The 20,362-nt window shown below is 39.2% G+C and overlaps 1 protein-coding gene across 1 annotated transcript in view; it reads left to right on the top strand.

Moving 5' to 3' along the window:
* The window catches only part of ST8SIA4 (ST8 alpha-N-acetyl-neuraminide alpha-2,8-sialyltransferase 4), an 84,399-nt gene that overhangs the window by 28,936 nt on the left and 35,101 nt on the right, over nucleotides 1-20,362 (top strand). Inside the window, exon 4 of the mRNA XM_077817248.1 lies at nucleotides 15,072-15,365. Within this exon, the coding sequence (XP_077673374.1) occupies nucleotides 15,072-15,365 (294 nt within the window). The remainder of the gene's footprint in view (nucleotides 1-15,071; nucleotides 15,366-20,362) is intronic.

The raw sequence follows: 20,362 nt of genomic DNA, 5'->3' as shown, positions 1-20,362 counted from the left end.
CTCTCTTCCTCTTTATTTCTACAAATACTTGAGCCCATTGTCTGTCCTCTTTCTGAAAATTGTTCTGTTGTGTGGTAAAATAACTTTAATTACAGTATGTTAGCAGTGAGTGAGAAGAGTAGCGCCTAGAGCAGTATTGCTCACTTCACTGAGTGTTTACCTATGCATAGGCCCCAGCTTGCTCTTACTTCTATTTTTCTCCCCCCTGTGTCGTAGCAAAAATTTGGCTGTAGACTTGTTAGTAGCACAAGATTTAGGGTGACACTTTACCCTTTTTTTGTCTTTGGATAATACTATCTCACCTTATGTTGTATCTTTTATTTATTATTTTATTTAAAATATAGAGTATCATAAATATAGATGGCACTTCAAAGACAACTTTTCAGGTTCTGCTGACGCTTTCTCCATCCTAGATTCTGATGCTTCTCTTGTTTCTCTTCCATACATGACAATTACTGTTTTGCCAGCTGATTAGTCTTTTTTCTATTGTGTTCCCAATTACATTTGTCAGACAAAACAGTTGCATAAAAATAACTCCTATCTTCAGTTGTTGCTGTTCTTTATTTGGTGCCTCTGAGAAGTGGGGAGGGCAGAAGTGACTTACTACCACTACTCTGTTTCCAGTCTTTGGGACGGCTGGAAGCCCCTTATATGAGTTAGAGCAGCTCTGAAATTCTTACTTTGTTGCAGCCAGAATGTTTCAATTTGAGTTTCTGCTCCAGTCCAGGATTTCTCTAGCTAGGCCTTTTCCATATCTTGGCATACCCACTGTGCCATAGGCCCCAGAGTAGGTAATGTAGAACCAGCTTTAAAAACTTTTTTCATTACCCGTGGGAATCATCAGTTCAGTGAGCACCTACCATGGTCATTGACTTCAGGTGCTCAGCAGTTTTGAAACTCAGGGCAGTTGTTAAGGGATCTCAGGGTTTAGAAGCCTAATTTAAGACACGCAGTTTCATAAATCTTGGCCTGAATGTGCAATTTGATGGAAGATCAGAGTCTAAATCAATAAAACAATAACGAGGGGTGATTTCAGCTGCACATATGAAGGCTAGTCAAATGTTACAACAAGATATTTAGAGAGACAAGGTGCGTGAGGTAATCTCTTTTACTGGATCAACTTCTGTTGGTGAGAGAGAGAGAGGCTTGTCTCTCTTACCATGAGAAGCTGGTCCAATAAAAGTATTACCTCACCCCCGCCTTGTCTCCCTAATGTCCTGGGACCAACATGACTATAATACTGCATACAACAGGCAGGATTTAGATAAAGTTTCTTGACATCAGCAATGACTGCTTTGTGGAACAGCTAGTTCTAGAACATACAAGATCCAGTTGGACTTTATTTAATGGTTTTCCTGGGAGAGACACCTAAGTGCCTTAACCACTAATGGAAATTTTACCTACTCTTAAGTTAGTCACTAGAAAAGACATGTTCTAATGCAGAACATCATTAATATTTTTTCCTTCAGAAGTTACAAAACTCTAAATTTACCTTTTAAAAATTGCCATAATTCCATTATTCTATAAAACTCTCCTAAACAAAAAATATACTATCAAACTGTAATCTGAACCAAACGTTACCAGTTCTGTAATAAGTCTGCTTCCCTCTAGCCCCCTTCTTCTTTTGGTGGGTTTTGTGGTTTAAAAACCAACAACTCCTCTTCGGTTAGTGCAGCTCCACCAGCATAAAAACTCTTCCTTTTGAATATCCAAAGTGCTGCTACTTACTATTCACAACCACAAAGATCCTTTTTCTGCATGACTGGAAAAGGAAGTTCCACTTAACCGTCTCAGAAGTGTAAATAATCATAATATTTAACCTCTCTTCCTCCACTGAGTGACATAATGGCTCTAAAATTACCTATATTAAAACAGTATTAAAAAGTTAGTGTTGTGAGATCTGCCCTCTAGACTAATACTCTTATATAGAGTAAGTAAAGCTACATATATGCAAGAAGATGGAGTTAGGGTGGAAACTACAACTTAGATTTTTCTGGCTTTCCGTGATTGAGATCTCATTCTTGATATTTCACTTACTTAGTTTTTTGCATATACTATGCAGCAACATTTCAGTGATATGAATTTATTTCTTTATAACCATGTCAGAAGAACTCTACTGGAAACAGTAGCTACTCAGTAACTCATGGGTAGCAGTGCAGCAAGGTCTGCTGCCAAATAAGTAAATAATGTGTCGTCACTTTTTCTAAGTATTTCATACTATTTAAACCTTCCCTGTCACTTCACTGTGTGGTCTCAAATGAGAAGAACCCATATCACAGTCACTGTAACTTCAGGAACAAGGAACTTAGTGGTCATAAGTTTAAATTCCTGTTTTGTAAACAACTTAAAAATAAGGGCACTAGAAATGCGGAAACTTGTTGGCAGCTGACTTTAAAGAAGGCAACGCTTTTTTTAATGAAATCTGTTTTGTCTTGAACTCTGAATTCTTGCAACGAGTCTTACAGTAGGGAATAATTAACAAATGATAACATCAACATGATAGACCTTAAGGGGTAGACCTGGCCCCTGTACATCAGTGGCAGATAGGAGCTGGCATTGTGCTGCCACAAAGGGCCTTGGGAAAACTCCCCCAGCACAGGCACATCATATGACTACGATAGGAAGTTCTATAGTGGCTACTGTGCATACCCAGCAGATGGTAGAAAGTCTTAGGAGGGGCTGTGTAGGAAGTGAGACCATCACTTTCAGGGATTCTGGGCTGTCCAGACTGTGGAGTAGCCTAGAGGTAGCTGTTGGGAGCTTAAATTGGAGCAGCCTGTGCACAAGTGTATGGCACAAACCACGCTGGCTCCCAGACCATCCTACACGCCTGAGGGCTCCAAACCATAGGCTTTTCAAATCATTCCTATTGCCAGACCTCTTCTGTTCTTTTAGGAAGAAATACAAATTTCTTTTTAAACTAAGGGCTGGGGGAAAGCCAACGGGTGTGGAGAGCACACCATTTGGATAGAGATGGCCCTTAGGGGAGGATCTGTTAAAGGGGAGTCTCTGTATCCTCGAAAAGAGGTGAGGATGGATGTTGATAAAGTCTAGGTAGGAACTGAAGACAAACAGTCAAATGAAAGAGTCCCATTCAGTAACATCACATAATGGCAGACAGCTAAAAGTGACACGTTTTATAAGTGCTTATGTACAAAGCTAGAAGTAAGATGATGATGATGAAACTGGCATTACAGAAACTTGGTGGAATGATGATAATCAATCGGACATAGTAATACCAGGGTACAAAATACATAGTAATGACAGAGTAGGTCATGCTGGTGGGGGAGTGGCACTATATGTGAAAGATAGCAGAGTCAAATATAGTAAAAACCTTAAATGAATCAAATTGTACCATAGAATCTATATAGATAGACATTTTATGCTTGAATAATAAGAATATAGCAGTAGGACTATACTACCGACCACCTGACCAGGATGGTGATGGCGATTGTGAAATGCTCAGGGAGATTAGAGAGGCTATAAGACAGGGGAAAAAAACCTCAGTTATAATCCCCCATTATTATTATCTCTATAATGACCGTGTACATGTCACCTCAGGATGGGATGTGGAGATAAAGTTTCTAGACACCATCATGACTGCTTCTTGGACCAGCTAGTCCTGGAACCCACAAGGAGAGATTCACAGGCTCTGGTCCGAGAGGTAAATATAGATGAATCACTCAGTAATAGCAACCATAATATTTTAAATATTTTTAAATTTAACATCCTTGGGAGGGGGAAAACATCAAAGAAACCCACCACAGTAGCATTTAACATCAGAAAGGGGAACTATGCAAAAATGAGGAAGCTAGTTAAATGGAAATTAAAAGGTACAGTCACAAAAAAACACCAAAATAGAGGCTCAAATTCATGGTATAGTCCAAATTAAAAAAAACTAACAAAAAACGGAGGACCAAAAAGTGCCATCATGGCTAAACAACAAAGTAAAAGTAGCACTTAGAGCAGTGATGCTCCTTTCCCCAGTAATAGAATCTGTGTGCACCCCCTTCCATTACCACACAGTTGGCTCAGCAGAGGAGCTTAGGCTGCAGGCAGAGCTGGGTGGGTGGTGGAGCTGTGGCTGGGGACGGAGCAGGGGGTGAAGTAGAGCTGCTACATGGGGGCACATTGGGGCTGGGTGGCACTCCATTCCAGCCCCCCCAAATGTTCCTCTGAATCTTCCACCCCCCAAATGTTTCTCTGTGCAGTATGGGGAACACTGAGTTAGAGGCAAAAAGGCATTCTGTAAAAACTAGAAATTAAATCCTATTGAGGAAAACAGAAAGGCGCATGAACTCTGGCAAGTCAAGTGTAAAAGTATCATTAAGCAGACAAAAACAAATTTTGAAGAGCAACTAACTAAAAAAACCCTGCCATTTTTAAAAAGTGATATCAGAAACGGGAAGCCTCCCAAACAATCAGTGGGGCCACTGGATGATTGCGATGTTAAAGGAGCTGTCAAGGAAGATAAGGACATTCCGGAGAAGCTAAATTAATTCTTTGCATCAGTCTTCACTGCAGAGGATGTGAGGGATGTTCCCACACCTGACCCATTCTTTTTAGGTGTCAAATCTGAGGAACTGTCCTAGATTGAGGTGTCAGTGGAGGAGGTTTTGGAACAAATTGATAAATTAAATATTAATAAATCACCAGGACCAGATGGTATTCACCCATGTGTTCTGCAGGAACTCAGATATGAAATTGAAGAACTACTAAGTGTGGTTTAAATCAGCATCTGTACCAGATGACTGGAGGATAGCCAGTGTGGTACCAGTTTTTTAAAAAAAGCTCCAAAGGCCATCCTGGCAATTGTTGGCCAGTAAGCCTAACTTCAGTGGCAGACAAATTGGGTGACTGAAAATGTAGAAAAGAACAGAATGATCAGACATTGGCTGCAGGCCAATGGGGGCTGAGGGAAGTGGCAGCTGGTATGTCCCTCTGCCCGCATCCCCCATTGGCCTGCAGCAGCGAACCGTGGCCAGTGGGAGCCGCGATCGGCCGAACCTGCAGACGCAGCAGGTAAACAAACTGGCCTGGCCCGCCACGGGCTTTCCCTGAACAAGCGGCTTCCCAAGTTTGGGAAACAGTGGGCGAGATGAACCATTGGTTTGATCCAGTATGGCCAATCTTATGTTCTTTCCTTTTTTTTTTTTTTTGTTGCTTCATGCTACATGTAGTCCAAATGGAAGGCAGTGAAGCTATTTTCTGTTAAGTATGCAGACATCATAGTGATGTGCTTTCTGTAAATAGACAGATGAGCAGGTATTACTCTCTCTGGTACGTTCTGTGATATCCTTGCGTTGGTTTTTTGTTTTGTTGCAGTGTACTTGAGCCTTGAAGTTCAGTTCCAGATTTAGATACATTCTAAAAGTTCAGGGACATCTGAATTCAGCATTCCAGTTTTGGTCCATTTCAGAGATCAGGACTTGTATCTGTATTACCAAAGTTTTCAGGCTGACGGGGAAGGCTTTCGGGGGTTCTTGGTACCAGTTTAGGCCCATCTGTAGAGTTTAGATGACATGAATACATATCAATTTTCCAACATCAGGTTAATCTTAATATTTTGGCTTCCAGAGTACACCTCTAGTTAATACCATATGGTGGGCATATTATTCTTTGATCCACAAGGAATGGTTTGCTAAAAGAGGAAACACTTTCACAGCAGTGCTCTGTGCAGGTTCTGCTTGATGCCAGCAACTGTTGCCAAACACTTCTATTTCAACCAACAAGCCTGTATTCTACAAATAACACAGATTAGGCAGTGGATCAACACACTTAAAATGTATAGGGTCAAATCCTCAGGTCCTTACTCAGATTTTACCTGTTGCTTTACATTGGAATTTGTCTGAGCAAGGAATGCAGGATTTGGCCCATAAATACTGGAGTTGGATATGTACATTGGGTCGTCTAGCCCATTCCATTGCATCACTGTGGAATAATAAAATCTGTATTTGGCTGTGGCTTCCATGAATGTGATTGCAATACCTTCTTTATAAGGTTATTCAGTTCTGCAACTTCACTCTGCGACAGGCTTAATTGGGCCATAAAACGAGCATAATGAGCCTGGCATGGAACATTTCTGTATAAGAATGTAGATTGTCTCATGATGTAGGTGACGGGGGGATGGCCAAAGGAAAAGAAGTATGTGCAATGCTAATCTTTGGCAACATTTTTAATTCCTTTGGCCACTAGAGCTTAAGGAAACTAAGAGTAGTCCTCAGGCTGCTCTGACATGGTATGGGGGCTGTTCCTGGACAGTACTGCAGGAGGATTGAGGGTTTAATCACTTTGTGTGCATGCACGTAACCTGTACTCTGTACATCTCAGGATGTGGTTCATTATATGGATTCCCAAATGACATGCAGTGTATTTCGGTACTTTTGTGGTGACAGCATCACATTGCGTGCTCATGTTCAATTTATTCTTTCATGTCACCCCCAATGGAGTATTCAGACATTATACTTTAGAATATTTTTTCTCCCCAAGTGAACCAACTCATAATTTATCTGTTAAATCTTGTTATCTTAATTTCTGTCTGTCACTCTAATTTTTTTTTTTTACAGGCTACTGAATTTACTTGTTCATTGTGCTAGTCCATCCATCATTTTATCAGCAAATCTGATCACTGTATTCTCTACTCCTTCCTCTAAGTCAGTGGTTCTCAACCTTTGCAGACTACTGTACCCCTTTCAGGAGTCTGATTTCAGCCCTGAGTGGTGGGGTCCAGGCTTTGGCTTGAGCCACAGATGGTGGGGCTTGGGCTTCAACATACATCTTAACTTCAAGGGGCACCTGCTTGCTACCACCTTAATGGCAGTCCTGCACTTTTGACACCCCCCCCAACTCATCCTGTGACACCCCCCTTCCCCTGAGGGTTGCCACACCCAGATTGAGCAACACTGATATAGTATGTAGAGCAGTCCGTATGACATTTTAGTTTGTACCAACTTTGCTAATGCTTTTTATGTAGTCTGTTGTAAAACTAGGCAAATAGCTAGATGAGTTGATGTACCCCCGGAAGACCTCTGCATACCCCCAGGGATACACGTACCCCTGGTTGAGAACCACCGCTCTAGGTCACTTATGAAGATACTAAGTAATAATGGATACAACACTGACCCTGGTTGAATGCTTCAAGATAATGGCAACATGTAACAGTAATAATTAAGCTCCTCCAGCCGGGGGTCTGTATCTATCCTTATACTTTTTGCATATTATTACATGAGTACTTTTATCGAAACCGCATTTTTGCTTTCTAATTGAGACTCTATGTGGAACTGTTTTTTAATATCTTCATATGTTATGTTCACTGTGTTTGTCATATAGTTTAATTTGACTTGAACTTACCTTAACTATCTTCTTGCTGCTTACTTCTCCTCCTTACTAGGTTCTTGAATCCGTATTATTCTCATAGGTTTTTTTTTTATATGATGTTGAGGTTAGATTTATTGGCCAATAATTTCCTGAATATCATTTTTATGGGATGGTGAACCATCTGAGTTAGGATTTTGGATATTGTCTTAATTCATCCAATAGATAGAGTAGTGAGCTGTGGAATCCAGGTGTGCTGTCTTGTATTCAATAGAGTGGATACTAGTGAACACATGTATTATGACCCTTCCCCACCTGTTTACTTTTTCCCCCAGATAAAGACTATGATAGTTTAAACTTTCTTCTTGGTCTGATGGTGCAGAATCTTTCTAAGAATTGGGAGATAAAAGGAATGAATATAGTTGAATTCTCTAGTCAGTGCAAGGGGAAAACAAGGAGCTAAAGCTGCTAAGCTGTTTAATCCATATAAAAATTTGTTCTTTCAATCTCAAAGACCAGAATCATTTCCCAATGTGAAATTTAATGGATAAGAAACAAAGAACTAAATAAAACAACCTCTTTTTGTGTAACATTCTTGTTACCAGGGCAATCCCTGTTTACATTGCAGTCCCTTTATAAATAAGCAGCAGTAAGGAATTTGTGAAGACTGCTGTAGCCTTGCAAATTTCCGCAGGATGTGATGACGTTTTGTCAATGCTCATATGCAGAGGCACTCACCTGCTTCCTGAAGTCTGTCTTCTGTGTAGGATATAACTGATATTTCTGTTCTGTTTTCATGTTCCCAACTTCAGTATGTGACTGAAGGATTTCTTATATTCAGGTCCGTCCTGCTTGGCATTGACGAGTTAGGCTTGCTTTCTTGCAAGTTGACTTAAGTAGTGGTGATATTGTTTTTGTTAAGATGGTCACGTGCTTGTGAAGCTTAAAGGGAGTTGCTGAGATCTGGGAGAGAATTGTATTTGAGAGTGGGATTTTTAAACAGTAGTGCAGTAGGAAGAAAACAATATTGGGGTAAGTGGGCAGGAAATAGTCCAATAAACGCCACTGTAGTATTTATTCTCCCTTGTTCAATCTGGCTGAGTGGTAGCAGGGACACTTATGCAATAGCCTTTTATTAACAGGAGAAATTAAAGTTTAATTTGAAGCTTGTCATTTAATGTCCAGTACTGGAAAATATTGTCATGAATCCACCTTCTTCCCTGGCTGAGCTGGAGTGAAAGGATCTAGCAAATGGAACACATTGTGTTATGCAGTTCAACGCCAGCCAGTAGAAAGCTCCATACAAACATCTGTCAGGGATGGTCTAGGTAAACTTAATCTTGCCTCAGTGTGGGGGGTGCACAAGATGACCCCTGGAGGTCCCATCCAGCCCTACATTTCTATGGTTCTATACTCCCTCCAGTGCAGAAAAGGAAGAGAGTCCCTGAGGTAGGGTGACCAAATGTCCTGATTTTATAGGAACAGTTCTGATAATCATGGCTATGTCTTATATAGGCACCTTATGCTCCACGCCCGACCTGATTTTTCACACTTGCTATGTGATCACCCTATTCTGAGAGCAGAGGGGAACAGGCTCAGGAGGGCAGCAGAGGCTGTACCTGTGCGTGAGCAGGAGCAGTAGGCCAGAGTCAGCAGTTGAGGGCTTTGAGGTAAAGGCTGGGTAGCAGGTGGCCTGAGAGCTGGGCAAGGAAGCAACATCTTGCCTGTGGCTGTCGGGAGCCGCACAAGCAGCAGTAGCAAGATACAGGATGATGGCCTGAAAGTATTTGACATGGGACTACATTACATACGGTTGGGAGAACTGTAGTTTGGAGAGGTCCCAGCAAGACATGGTTACTTTTTATACCCCTCTCTCAGACTGCCCCAAGGACTGGGTTAGGAATGGTTGGGTTGACTTTTTTTTTTTTTTTTTGTGGTAACCATTTAAAGTAATTGTGCCTAGATTATTCCTCTCCCTTTATTTCCGGCAGCCCTAGTAAAGTAATCTTCAGTTACTTCCTCAGAATCCATGAGTGTTAATAAGGATTCACTGAGGGCTAAAACCTATTGATCCTAGTGCTTGGAGCACTTTCAGTGCTGGTCTCTGAGCTCATGTTACAAAGAACATGCTCCCAGACCTATATAGGAGTCTGGTGTATCATAGCAATATCCTGCAGTGGGGTTGGGTGTAATGCATTATGGTTAAATAAACAATAAGTGGAGTAAGATGCATACCTTTTTAGTGAATTGAACTGACAGCATGATAGAAATGAATTAGTTGGGCAAAAAGCTGTGGTGGTTTGAAATATGGTTAAAAATTGAATATGTGATTAAAATATGACATTTTAATTCAGATACCATTCCTTTTTCACATGTCATTCATCTGAGGTCCCAATTCAGGAAAGCAATAAAGTATATTCTTCCATGTATTTGTATTCTTTCCATGTATTTGTATTCTAGTACAGGAACTCCTCACGTAACGTTGTAGTTATGTTCCTCAAAAATGCAACTTTAAGCAAAATGATGTTAAAAGAATCCAATTTCCTCATAAGACTTAATGTAAATGAGGGGGTTAGGTTCCAGGGAATTTTTTTTTCACCAGACAAAAGACTATTTTATATATGTACACACAGTATAAGTTTTAAACAAACAATTTAATACTCCTACACAGTGATGATGATTGTGAAGTTTGGTTGAGGTGGGGGAGTCAGAGGGTGGGATATTTCCCAGGGAATGCCTTACTGCTAAATGATGAACTAGCAGTTGGCTGAGCCCTCAAGGATTAACTCTCACACTCTACAAGGCAGCAGGAAAGGGGGGAGGGCAGGCAGAGGCACACACCCTGTGCGTGTTTGAGAAATAGAGATGCCCATTTCCCCTTTAAGTATGAAGAGTGGGGTCAGAAGTACACTGCCTTGTTAATTAGATCAGCAAGCTGAGACCAGACCTCAGCTGTTGCCTAAGGCAGCAGCTCTCTCCGCCCCTGTCCCCCCTGCTCTATGAAAGATGGGGTAAGCAGGGTGAAGGAGTGGGGGAAAGGTGGACACCCTGACATTAGCCCCCCTCTTCTTCCCCTCCCCCCCAAAAGCAAGCAGGAGTCTCAGGGAGCAACTCCAAGGCAGAGGGCAGGAGCAGCACATGGCAGTGGGGGGGAGGGACAGCTGAACTCCTGGCAATTGATAGCCTGCTGAGCAGCTGCTGCACAGGGAACTTAGGGGAGCGGGGAGCTGATGGGGGAGTGGAGGGCTGCTGGTCCACCCTGGTTCCAACCACCCACCAGCTAGCTGCAACGGGCTGCTCTTCCTGCAAGCAGAGGACAAAGCAGGCGGCTGCCAAATGATATTAGAAGGGAGCTGTCAAGGTTCCTTCCCCACTCTGAACTCTAGGGTACAGATGTGGGGACCTGCATGAAAACCCCCTAAGCTTATTTTTACCAGCTTAGGTTAAAACTTCCCCAAGGTACAAACTATTTTACCTTTTGCCCTTGGACTTTATTGCTGCCACCACCAAGTGTCTAATAAATATATAACAGGGAAAGAGCCCGCTTGGAAACGTCTTTCCTGCGCCCAAATCCTCCCAAACCCTACACCCCCTTTCCTGGGGAAGGCTTGATAAAAATCCTCACCAATTTGCATAGGTGAACACAGGCCCAAACCCTTGGATCTTAAGAACAATGAAAAAGCAATCAGGTTCTTAGAAGAATTTTAATTGAAGAAAAAGTAAAAGACTCACCTCTGTAAAATCAGGATGGTAAATGCCTTACAGGGTAATCAGATTCAAAACATAGAGAATCCCTCTAGGCAAAACCTTAAGTTACAAAAAGACACAAACAGGAATATACATTCCATTCAGCACAGCTTATTTTATCAGCCATTTAAACAAAACAGAATCTAACGCATATCTAGTACTTACTAAGTTCTAAGACTCCATTCCTTTTCTATTCCTGGCAAAAACATCACACAGACAGAGAGAACCTTTGTCCCCCCCAGCTTTGAAAGTATCTTGTCTCCTTATTAGTCATTTTGGTCAGGTGCCAGTGAGGTTATCCTAGCTTCTTAACCCTTTACAGGTGAAAGGGTTTTTTCTCTGATCAGGAGGGATTTTAAAGGTGTTTACCCTTCCCTTTATATTTATGACAGGAGCATTGCACAACTTTAAATGAGCATGTTCCCTAATTGATCAGCAATGTAACAAGGAAACAACCTTAACCGGGGCGACTTTAAGTGAAGAGTTCCTGTATGTATTAAACCTGTGCTTTTCTTTAAGTATGTGCTTAAGTCCATTGACTTCAGTAAGATTTGAGCCCATGCTCAAAATTAAACACATGTTTACTGCTTTCCTTATTCAGGATGCTGTCTTGAAACAGATCTGCAGAATAGACAGTAGAAAACAATTGACGCCAACTAAGAAAACAGTCTGTTTATTTAAGTACAGTATTGCAAGCATGATACATCACAAAGATCGTGCATTAGAGACTCAAAAAAGAGCTTAAAACAGATACAGAAAATTATCTACATGTACTTAGATCTGTGTGCAAGGGCAGTGGCTGGTTTTATAAGGTTCATGTATGTGTATCTGAAAACATGCTGTAGTTTCCATTTAGGACTTAAACTAAAAGCTTTAGAATCTGAGCCTTCCAGAAAGAATAAAAAATGACCTGATTGTGGATTCTTGAGAGTGGAAAAGTGGAAATGTGCAATGTAACTAGTTTATAATCTAGAAAAAGATCTAATGAACTGCAGAATATATGTGAATCTTAATGCCAGATATAAATACATATAGGCATAGGTAGTGATCATTCAGAAAATGCAGTGCTGAATTCCAAGAAAAATCCCAGTTGCACGAAGAAAGAAGAACATTTTGCTGATAATGTAAGAACTAAGTCTCCAAAATGCTAATAATTTTTTCAGAAACCAAAGCATAATGTATGCAAGTGTTGAATCTCTCTATGGAAATTATTCACATCCAAGTTTATAGAAAGGTACCTATTTTTAAGTATACTACTGTGAAACCTTCAGTAAGGCGGATACAGATATCTTTCTGCAGTGTGCTCTCTCTCTTGCTCGCTCTCTGTGACCCCACATTATTGTAGTATGTGCGTGTGTCCAAAGTATTTAAAAAATAGATTCTGAAAGGCATCTTAATATCAGATTTCCAAGAATCCTCTGGAAATATAAGTTGATTGGTAGTGGCAGCCTGGTGTCAGAAATACAGTTGATGACTGTTGTGAACATAATCTTGGATGGGTCACTTAGAATGGCAGAAACAATTGTACCATAAGTTGCTTTGTGAAGAACGTGCTATTTTGAATTCACAGATTTTGCAAGATTTTGCATTGCTTCTAGGCTGGGCTATAAGCTATTAAGCTACTGAGAAAACATTAAGTACTGCTATCTTATGTTCTGTAAGCCACATTTTTTGAAAAAAAAATCTGTTAAATAGGTAGGAAGTGAGCAAAGTCTGATAATACTATTATAAAGCAATCAGCCGCTCTCAAGGTAGTCTTGTTCGTTCTCCTAACACAATTCTATATTGCTGTAACAGCTAGTGTTACATTGGTATTCTACCAAAATAATAATAGTGTAGGCACTGCACTACCATAGCAACATTGAGATATTCTCATGAAATTAGAGTTTCACAGGCATTGTCATAACTTTTACTATCACAAAAGATTTTCAAACCAAGTTCCTAAAATGATTCTCTTAAATTCATAATTATGCACCTAAAATAACTGACCAGATTCTCAGAGGACCAAGCACTAATATTGAAGACACACAGCATGTCTAACAATAAAACCACTTATTTAAATTCCTCTATCCATATAATGAGGCACCAAGGTTTGAAAAATTTGATCAAGGTGTTTAATAACAATGCAGGGACACGTCCATTACCAAGGAGTGAATTTGGGCTGGCTTATTACCTTTTCTAACCCAGGGTTGAAAAATCTCAAGATGCTGCCTGTTTATAAAAAGAAAAGGAGTACTTGTGGCACCTTAGAGACTAACCAATTTATTTGAGCATGAGCTTTTGGTTAGTCTCTAACTCTAAGGTGCCACAAGTACTCCTTTTCTTTTTGCGAATACAGACTAACACGGCTGTTACTCTGAAACCTGCCTGTTTATAAAACATGTACTGCCAGATACATTAGGCCAAGAAAGTACACCATTATGAAACATAACCTTTTGCATTAGGTATGTTTCTCATGAACTGGTGATAACTCACAAGATACTAGCCTTTATAATTATTTTTCAGGTTTATGGGGAAATTACATTTAGGCACCATTTTCTAACTGCACAAAACTTTTGGAATTGAAGCGAGATGATGCTACTCAAACAGTACTGTAGTTGCCAGATCAGAAGAGGTTTGTCTTAAAGACATACTGGCCAAATTTGTGTCAGTGCAGTTTTACATAAAAAAAAATTTCAGCACCATATCTTTCACATCCATGTGATTCTAGCAATTATATGTACAGGCAATAGAATTTGCATTGCAAATCTTGTGTCTTGTGAAATGAATCAGCCTCTATTATAATCACTAGTATTTATATTATAGTAGTGCCAAGGGTCACGTTCAGAATTAGCCATTGTGCTGGCACCTGTACAAACTCTAGTTACTTCATTTGAGTTACACCACAGATATGAAGTGGATCCAGTATGTTTTTCCATTTCAACGTCTACTTCCCACTTAACTGTCTTCATTTAAACTTACATTGTTCGAGAATTATTATGAGGAAGGCAGCTCTTATGGTTAAAGCACTAGACTTGGATGGCAGTGTTGTGAGGATAAATTCAATGTTTTCCAGGGGCACATTTGCGATACTGATGAGCACCATAAAATGGTCACTACATGAATTTTTCTGACAATTTTTGCAAAATTTACATCCCATTTTTGTCACAAACAAAAAGATTACTCAGTAGAAGAGTAGGAAGATTTTGTTGCAAAGCAACAACTGCAGAAACAAAGAAATAAGTAAGAAAAACCCTACCTATTTTGATACTTGTTTGTCCTGTGCGTGTATATGCATTAAATAGATTCTCATATTGTTCTGTAGATATAATTTATATATTAAAAGTTTTAAATGCAATTTATTATAGAACAGATTTTAAATATTGTCAGGTGTATAATATGTGGATGTGTTACTAATGATGAGCTTAATGGTCAATATGTTATGGTAAAAATTTAATACAAATCGTGATTGTCAGAATTTTTCAACCAGCTTTACTGAAAACTAAACAAACCCAAACCAGTTTGATTTTTCTGACAGTTGTTTGTGATTGGTATGAAATACTGTACTGTACAAACTGCATAATAGATAACAAAAATAAATGAATCTTACTTGATTGGCATGACTACCTTTAAGAGCTTGAACTGTCCCCAAGGAATTTTATCAAGATAGATTATACAAATGCACACTAGTGAAAATAACAATAGTTGTCAGAGACATATTGCGATTGTTACGCACTTGTCTACGTTTTGACAGATTCTGTTTGAATACTAATTATATGAATTTTAAATGTACTGTACAGTATCTTCTTCACTGAGTTGGTTACACTTAATACCTTTCTTAGAACATGCTTGGAACATCCGGCTGTATACAGCCCTAAGTAATATCATGCAGATTACCACTGGTACTTTTTTGCTCACCTAGTTTGAAACAGCCTTACATGTTCATTTTCAGCTTTTCCTTCATGCATACCCTTATCTAAGTTAATGGTTCATATTTATTTTCATTTGTCCATTAATTTCTTCCTCTTCAGGTGCAATCTAGCCCCTGTGGTGGAGTTTGCTGCAGATGTGGGAACTAAATCTGATTTTATTACCATGAATCCATCAGTTGTACAAAGAGCATTTGGAGGCTTTCGGAATGAGAGTGACAGAGAAAAATTTGTGCATAGACTATCCATGCTGAATGACAGTGTCCTTTGGATTCCTGCTTTCATGGTGAAAGGCGGAGAGAAGCATGTGGAGTGGGTTAATGCATTAATCCTTAAGAATAAATTGAAAGTGCGAACCGCCTATCCATCACTGAGACTTATTCATGCTGTCAGAGGGTAAGTGTCTGTAAAAGACTGGTCTGTCCTTGGCACAATGGAACTCATAACTAAAATTTCCAGTAGATAGAAAAAAGCTCTAGTAAACCTCTAAAAAGGTTTATGGTATATCTATTATTTTCATAATGGATTGCATTTGTTGATAAAGCTATTTGTTTGGTAATAAATGTCCACTCATTGAGTCTGTTCAAAGGTAAACATATGGGGTGTTTTAGCTCAGTAATTTTTCTCTTCCACCTTCATGAACACTTCTATTATCATAAGGAGGAATCAAAGCATGGGTGGAAATCTTTTGGCACACAGAAGGCAATAAAAGTGCTTCATGTCCTTTATTAGGCCAGGCTGTGGAGGACAAAAAGCATTGGTATTTGATGAGAAACGGTTAGATTCCATCTCCAGAAATGGTGTACCACAAAAGAGTCTGTCTGAAAAAACCTGAGCTCCTTTCAAAATGATCCCTGTTTTTTCCTGAATTGAGAGCCTTTTGGGCCATCAAAAACAGCCAACTAGTCAGAATAACTTAAAACTTAAAAGTTGTTGTTGTTAAAAGCTATTTATGTGCCCAGTGGATCTAGGAGACTATTTTTTTCAACCAGATAAAATTGTGTATGCTTCTTGGATGTGGACCTTTTAACTGTCATTCATGGCTATCATTTTAAGATTAGATTACCATGATGCAGATAGTGATACACTTTAAAACTATGAACTGGAGTTGGTGCAATATTTCAGCTAATTTATTAGGTGCAATACCTTGCTGTGAACATATTCAACCCATGTTCCATGAACTTCACTCGTGACTTGTAGGTTTCCAGGTGTTGTTTAAGGTGTTTGTTTTGATTATACAGCCCTAAACAGCTTAGAGCTTGCCTGTCTACCAGACCACCACAACTGAGATCAGATAAGATGTTTGAGCTGAAGTCTCACTAGTAGACCTGAGAAGGAGCTGCTGTGGCGTAGTGCTTTCCATGAAAATTGCTTTACAGTTTGCTCACCTCTCAAACCAAACAGGTTAACTTTGACTACCTTCAGATGGCAAACCTCATCTTTTTTTTTCTTCAGTCATTTGAGAATAGGACGACAATTGTTAGAGGGAGAGGTAAATTTGGTATTGGATTGCCTGGTTTCTGTTAGTGGGTTGTTTTGAATAGTACTGCTACACTTTAATTACATTTGGGCACTGATTTTGTTGAATTTTTGGGTTGTGTCTCTAGTATGCCTGGAACATATGGATAGGTGATCTTTATTTAATGTGTATAAATCTGAATGAATAAATACATAACATAATAAATCCTTTAAAATAAGTCCAGTTTCAGTTAACAAACAACTGCGGTCAAGTCCATCTGTAGTAGTAATAGCTTACATTCTCAAAAGTGACTAGTGATTAGGGATTTAGGTGGCCAATTTGAGGCACCTTGAAGGGGCCTAATTTTTTGAAAGCACTGTGCACTTAAGCTCTGAAAATCAGGCCCCTTTATTGTATCTTAAATTGGTAACCTATAAGTAAGTCACTCAAAATCACTAGTCAGTTTTGAAAATTTAGGCCAACAATTTAAAATCTGTTAGGATTACCCTATTTATGAGACCCCATATTTAGAAAAGTATGGGATTTCAGCTCCTGTGTTTCATGAAATCTGTTAAATCTCTTTCAAATCATTACTCTGAAGTCAGTTTTTTTTGTGGAGGGGATTAATCATCCCATTCATTTGGACTTGTAGCTACACCCCTGCAGCAGGTATGCAAGTCATCGTTATTCTCATTTACAGTTTGAATAAAAATGAAAGTTCATCTAATGAAAACAAAAACTAAAAGTCCTGGGTCTGATTCATCCCTAGTCTAATTCCACTGACTTCCACAAAGTAACATAAGGGATTAATTTGGCTTCATGTGCAGATTGACAGGTAGCATACAGATATATTTTGATTAAACTTAGGAAATCTAGAAGGATATTTACTCTAATAAACAGGCTTTTCTGGCTTTTCAAAAAAAAAAAAAAAGTACAAGTCTATAGCAATAGGTTTAGTACTAAATACAATTTATGCCTCTGAAAAAAGTCCCATCTCTTTCATATTTAGAGATACATATTGTGGTGATAACTTTTGAGATTTATCGGGTCTATGTATTTCAAGCAGAACAATTTGTATGTTATGGCAGTGGTAGAAGTTGATAGGCAAAGATTAATCTTGAAGACTGATTTTATAAAAATAAAATTTCCGTTCCACATTCCCCAGTGACAAACATATAATGTGAAAACATGAAGTAAACCTTGCCTCCCTTCCCCCCCAGCATGCACTCCCAACTACTTTACAAGGTTAGTGTGTATTTGAAAAGGTTTGTATAGTTACCTTGTCTGACTTAAGTAATAGCTTGAAACAAATACAGAACCACTGATTGCCACTTCATGTAGTAACTATAATTTGCATATTATGGTATAGTAGTTTTGAGGAACGTTTAGTACATGACAATTCTATTTTTATTTTTGTTCCATTCATTTTTATTTCAAACCCTATGTGAATTGTGTGATGATTTGTGCTCTCCTGAGAAGACACATTCCAGAAGCAACACTCCCAAAACTCTCTTATGTGGAGGCTGAACTTGTCGTCTGTATAACAGTATTTTTTGCTATGCTTGAGCACAAATCTCCATAAGTTATTGTCTAATAAATAAACTGTGATAATTATTGGAGCCTTCAGCTACTGCAGAAGTGAAAGAAATAGCATGAAAACACGTAGAAGATAGCTGCTAGCTATGTGGTAAAAAGGAAACAGGATATGTACACCCAAATACTCTCTGCTTGTTTGTTTAAAAAAAAAGGGGCGGGGGAAAGACTTGTGAAAAACGTCTAATCTATTGTATACACCAGCTAAATAATCTGTTAGACATGGTATATTTTACATCAGTGTTTGAAACAATCACAGGAGATCAAGTTTTAACTTTTGATGAAAGAAAGATAGGCAAGGCTGAATTCAATGGCTTTTAGCCAGGATGGGCAGGGAAGGTGTCCCTAGCCTCTGTTAGCCAGAAGCTGGGAATGGGTGACAGGGAATGGATCACTTGATGATTACCTGTTCTGTTCATTCCCTCTGGAACACCTGACATTGGCCACTGTCAGAAGACAGGATACTGGGCTAGATGGACCTTTGGTCTGACCCAGTATGACCATTCTTATGTTCTAACTGCAAAAAGTGGTGTTGTCTGTTCAGGTACTTTATTTTACAATATGATGCTAATTGTATATCCACTACTTTTGTGGTCCTTGTTTTGTAAAATATCAGAATTCTTAGAGTTTTCATATTCTTGCCCTTGAATATAGTGTGGTGACTTTCATTAAGGACCACAAAAAGCTTGGAATACACACATGTGAATGTAACATTTAGAATCATTCCCCCAAATTAATATTTGCATTTTCTCCAAAGACATAGAAACTCCCTTTTAACCTTTAAACACATGAATAGTAGTTTTGTGTTTCCTCTCGATTGCATTCACAGTATCAAGGCTTCATTGTTTTACATTTTATTTCGCATTTAAATAATCATTTATATGAAGGTTATTTTTTTTTTTAAATTAGACTTAATAAGAGTATCAGTCAGCAAAATCGTTAAGGCTCTTATGTTGCTTTTTTTTTTTTTTTTTGTCTTGAAATCCTTCCAAAGTTATATTAAGTGAAACATGGAGATATTTTTATAAGACCATGCTAGAGACATATTAGGAGGATCTTCCAAATTAGTATCCTGAATTTGAAATGATAATCTAATGGGGATAAATAAAATATGCAATTTGATGTTTAAATGACTCCATAAAGTTGTTCTGAAGGACATGAATTTTCAGCTCTTATAGAGAAGAGGCCCTTTATTGCTTACACATTCACTGTTCTTTCCCTTTTGAAGGACAGAGCTCTTCCATAGTTCTGATTTGCAAACTGAGGCTCTTTAGCGAGACTTTGTTTGTTCGGGTTTTTTTAGATTTGCAAGTACAATTCTGCAAAGGCCTGCAAAGTAGAACTGTGTATTATTTGTAAGATGGTAATGCTCAAAGGCTCAGTCAGTCTTAGGTATGTCTACACTGTAATGAGGTGGCTGGCTGGAGTCACCGTTATGAGGTGGCTGGCTCGCGTCAACTGACTCAGGCCTGAGGTGGCTGGCTCGAGTCAACTGACTCAGGCCTGTGGGGCTCAAGCTGCAAAATTGCAGTGTACATTTGAGCTCAGGTTGGAGCCTGGTTTAAGAGACCCTGTGAGAGGGGAGAATCTCAGAGCGTGGGCTTCAGCCCTAGCCCAACTGTCGACACTGAAATTTTATATCCCCGCAGCCCGGGTCAGTTGACTTGGCCTCTGAGACTCAATGCTATGGTTTTCTTATCGCAATGTAGCCATCCCGAACACAATGGGTCTCTGTGGGTGCTTTACAAACACACATTAAGAGACCATCCCTACCCCAATAAGCTTACAATCAAACTATAAAATATTCATTTTTTTGTAGAACAAGTAAAACTTTGTCCTGTGCAACTCTATATTTAATTCAGTGTCAAGAGCCCTGTGGTCTGACTCACTTGAAATTTTCATGAAAAACTTGGCGCTTTAGGGAGACCTGTGGTGTAAAACAGGCTGGATGACTTTATGATTCTTGTTTCCAACTTGACATGTTGAGCAAGGGTTAAAGAAATTTCATGCTTCAACATGTAGGCTGATGGCTGCAGGGTTCAGGAAGGAATCGCCCCTGTTCTCTGCCTACGAACAGCATTGCTAAGGCATCCAAGGGCATTGTTTTTCCTTCATCTTTCTGTGACTGTCAGGTGTAAGCAGTTTCCAGAGACAGGATATTAGTCTTGATAGACTACTGAGGTGATTTAGTATGACCACGTTATTTCTTCATGTATACTGGCGAATGTAATAACCAGACAGTTTTGCAGTGATCACACATGGCATTAAACCTTTCTCTTCTTACTCATTTAACTCTGTCTTTAATAGGATTACTTTTAGCTGGATCTGGCCACTCTTCTTA

Source organism: Eretmochelys imbricata, chromosome 5 (assembly GCF_965152235.1).
Source record: "Eretmochelys imbricata isolate rEreImb1 chromosome 5, rEreImb1.hap1, whole genome shotgun sequence".
NCBI classification, from domain to species: domain Eukaryota; kingdom Metazoa; phylum Chordata; order Testudines; family Cheloniidae; genus Eretmochelys; species Eretmochelys imbricata.
This window is presented reverse-complemented; position numbering and strand designations above follow the sequence as displayed.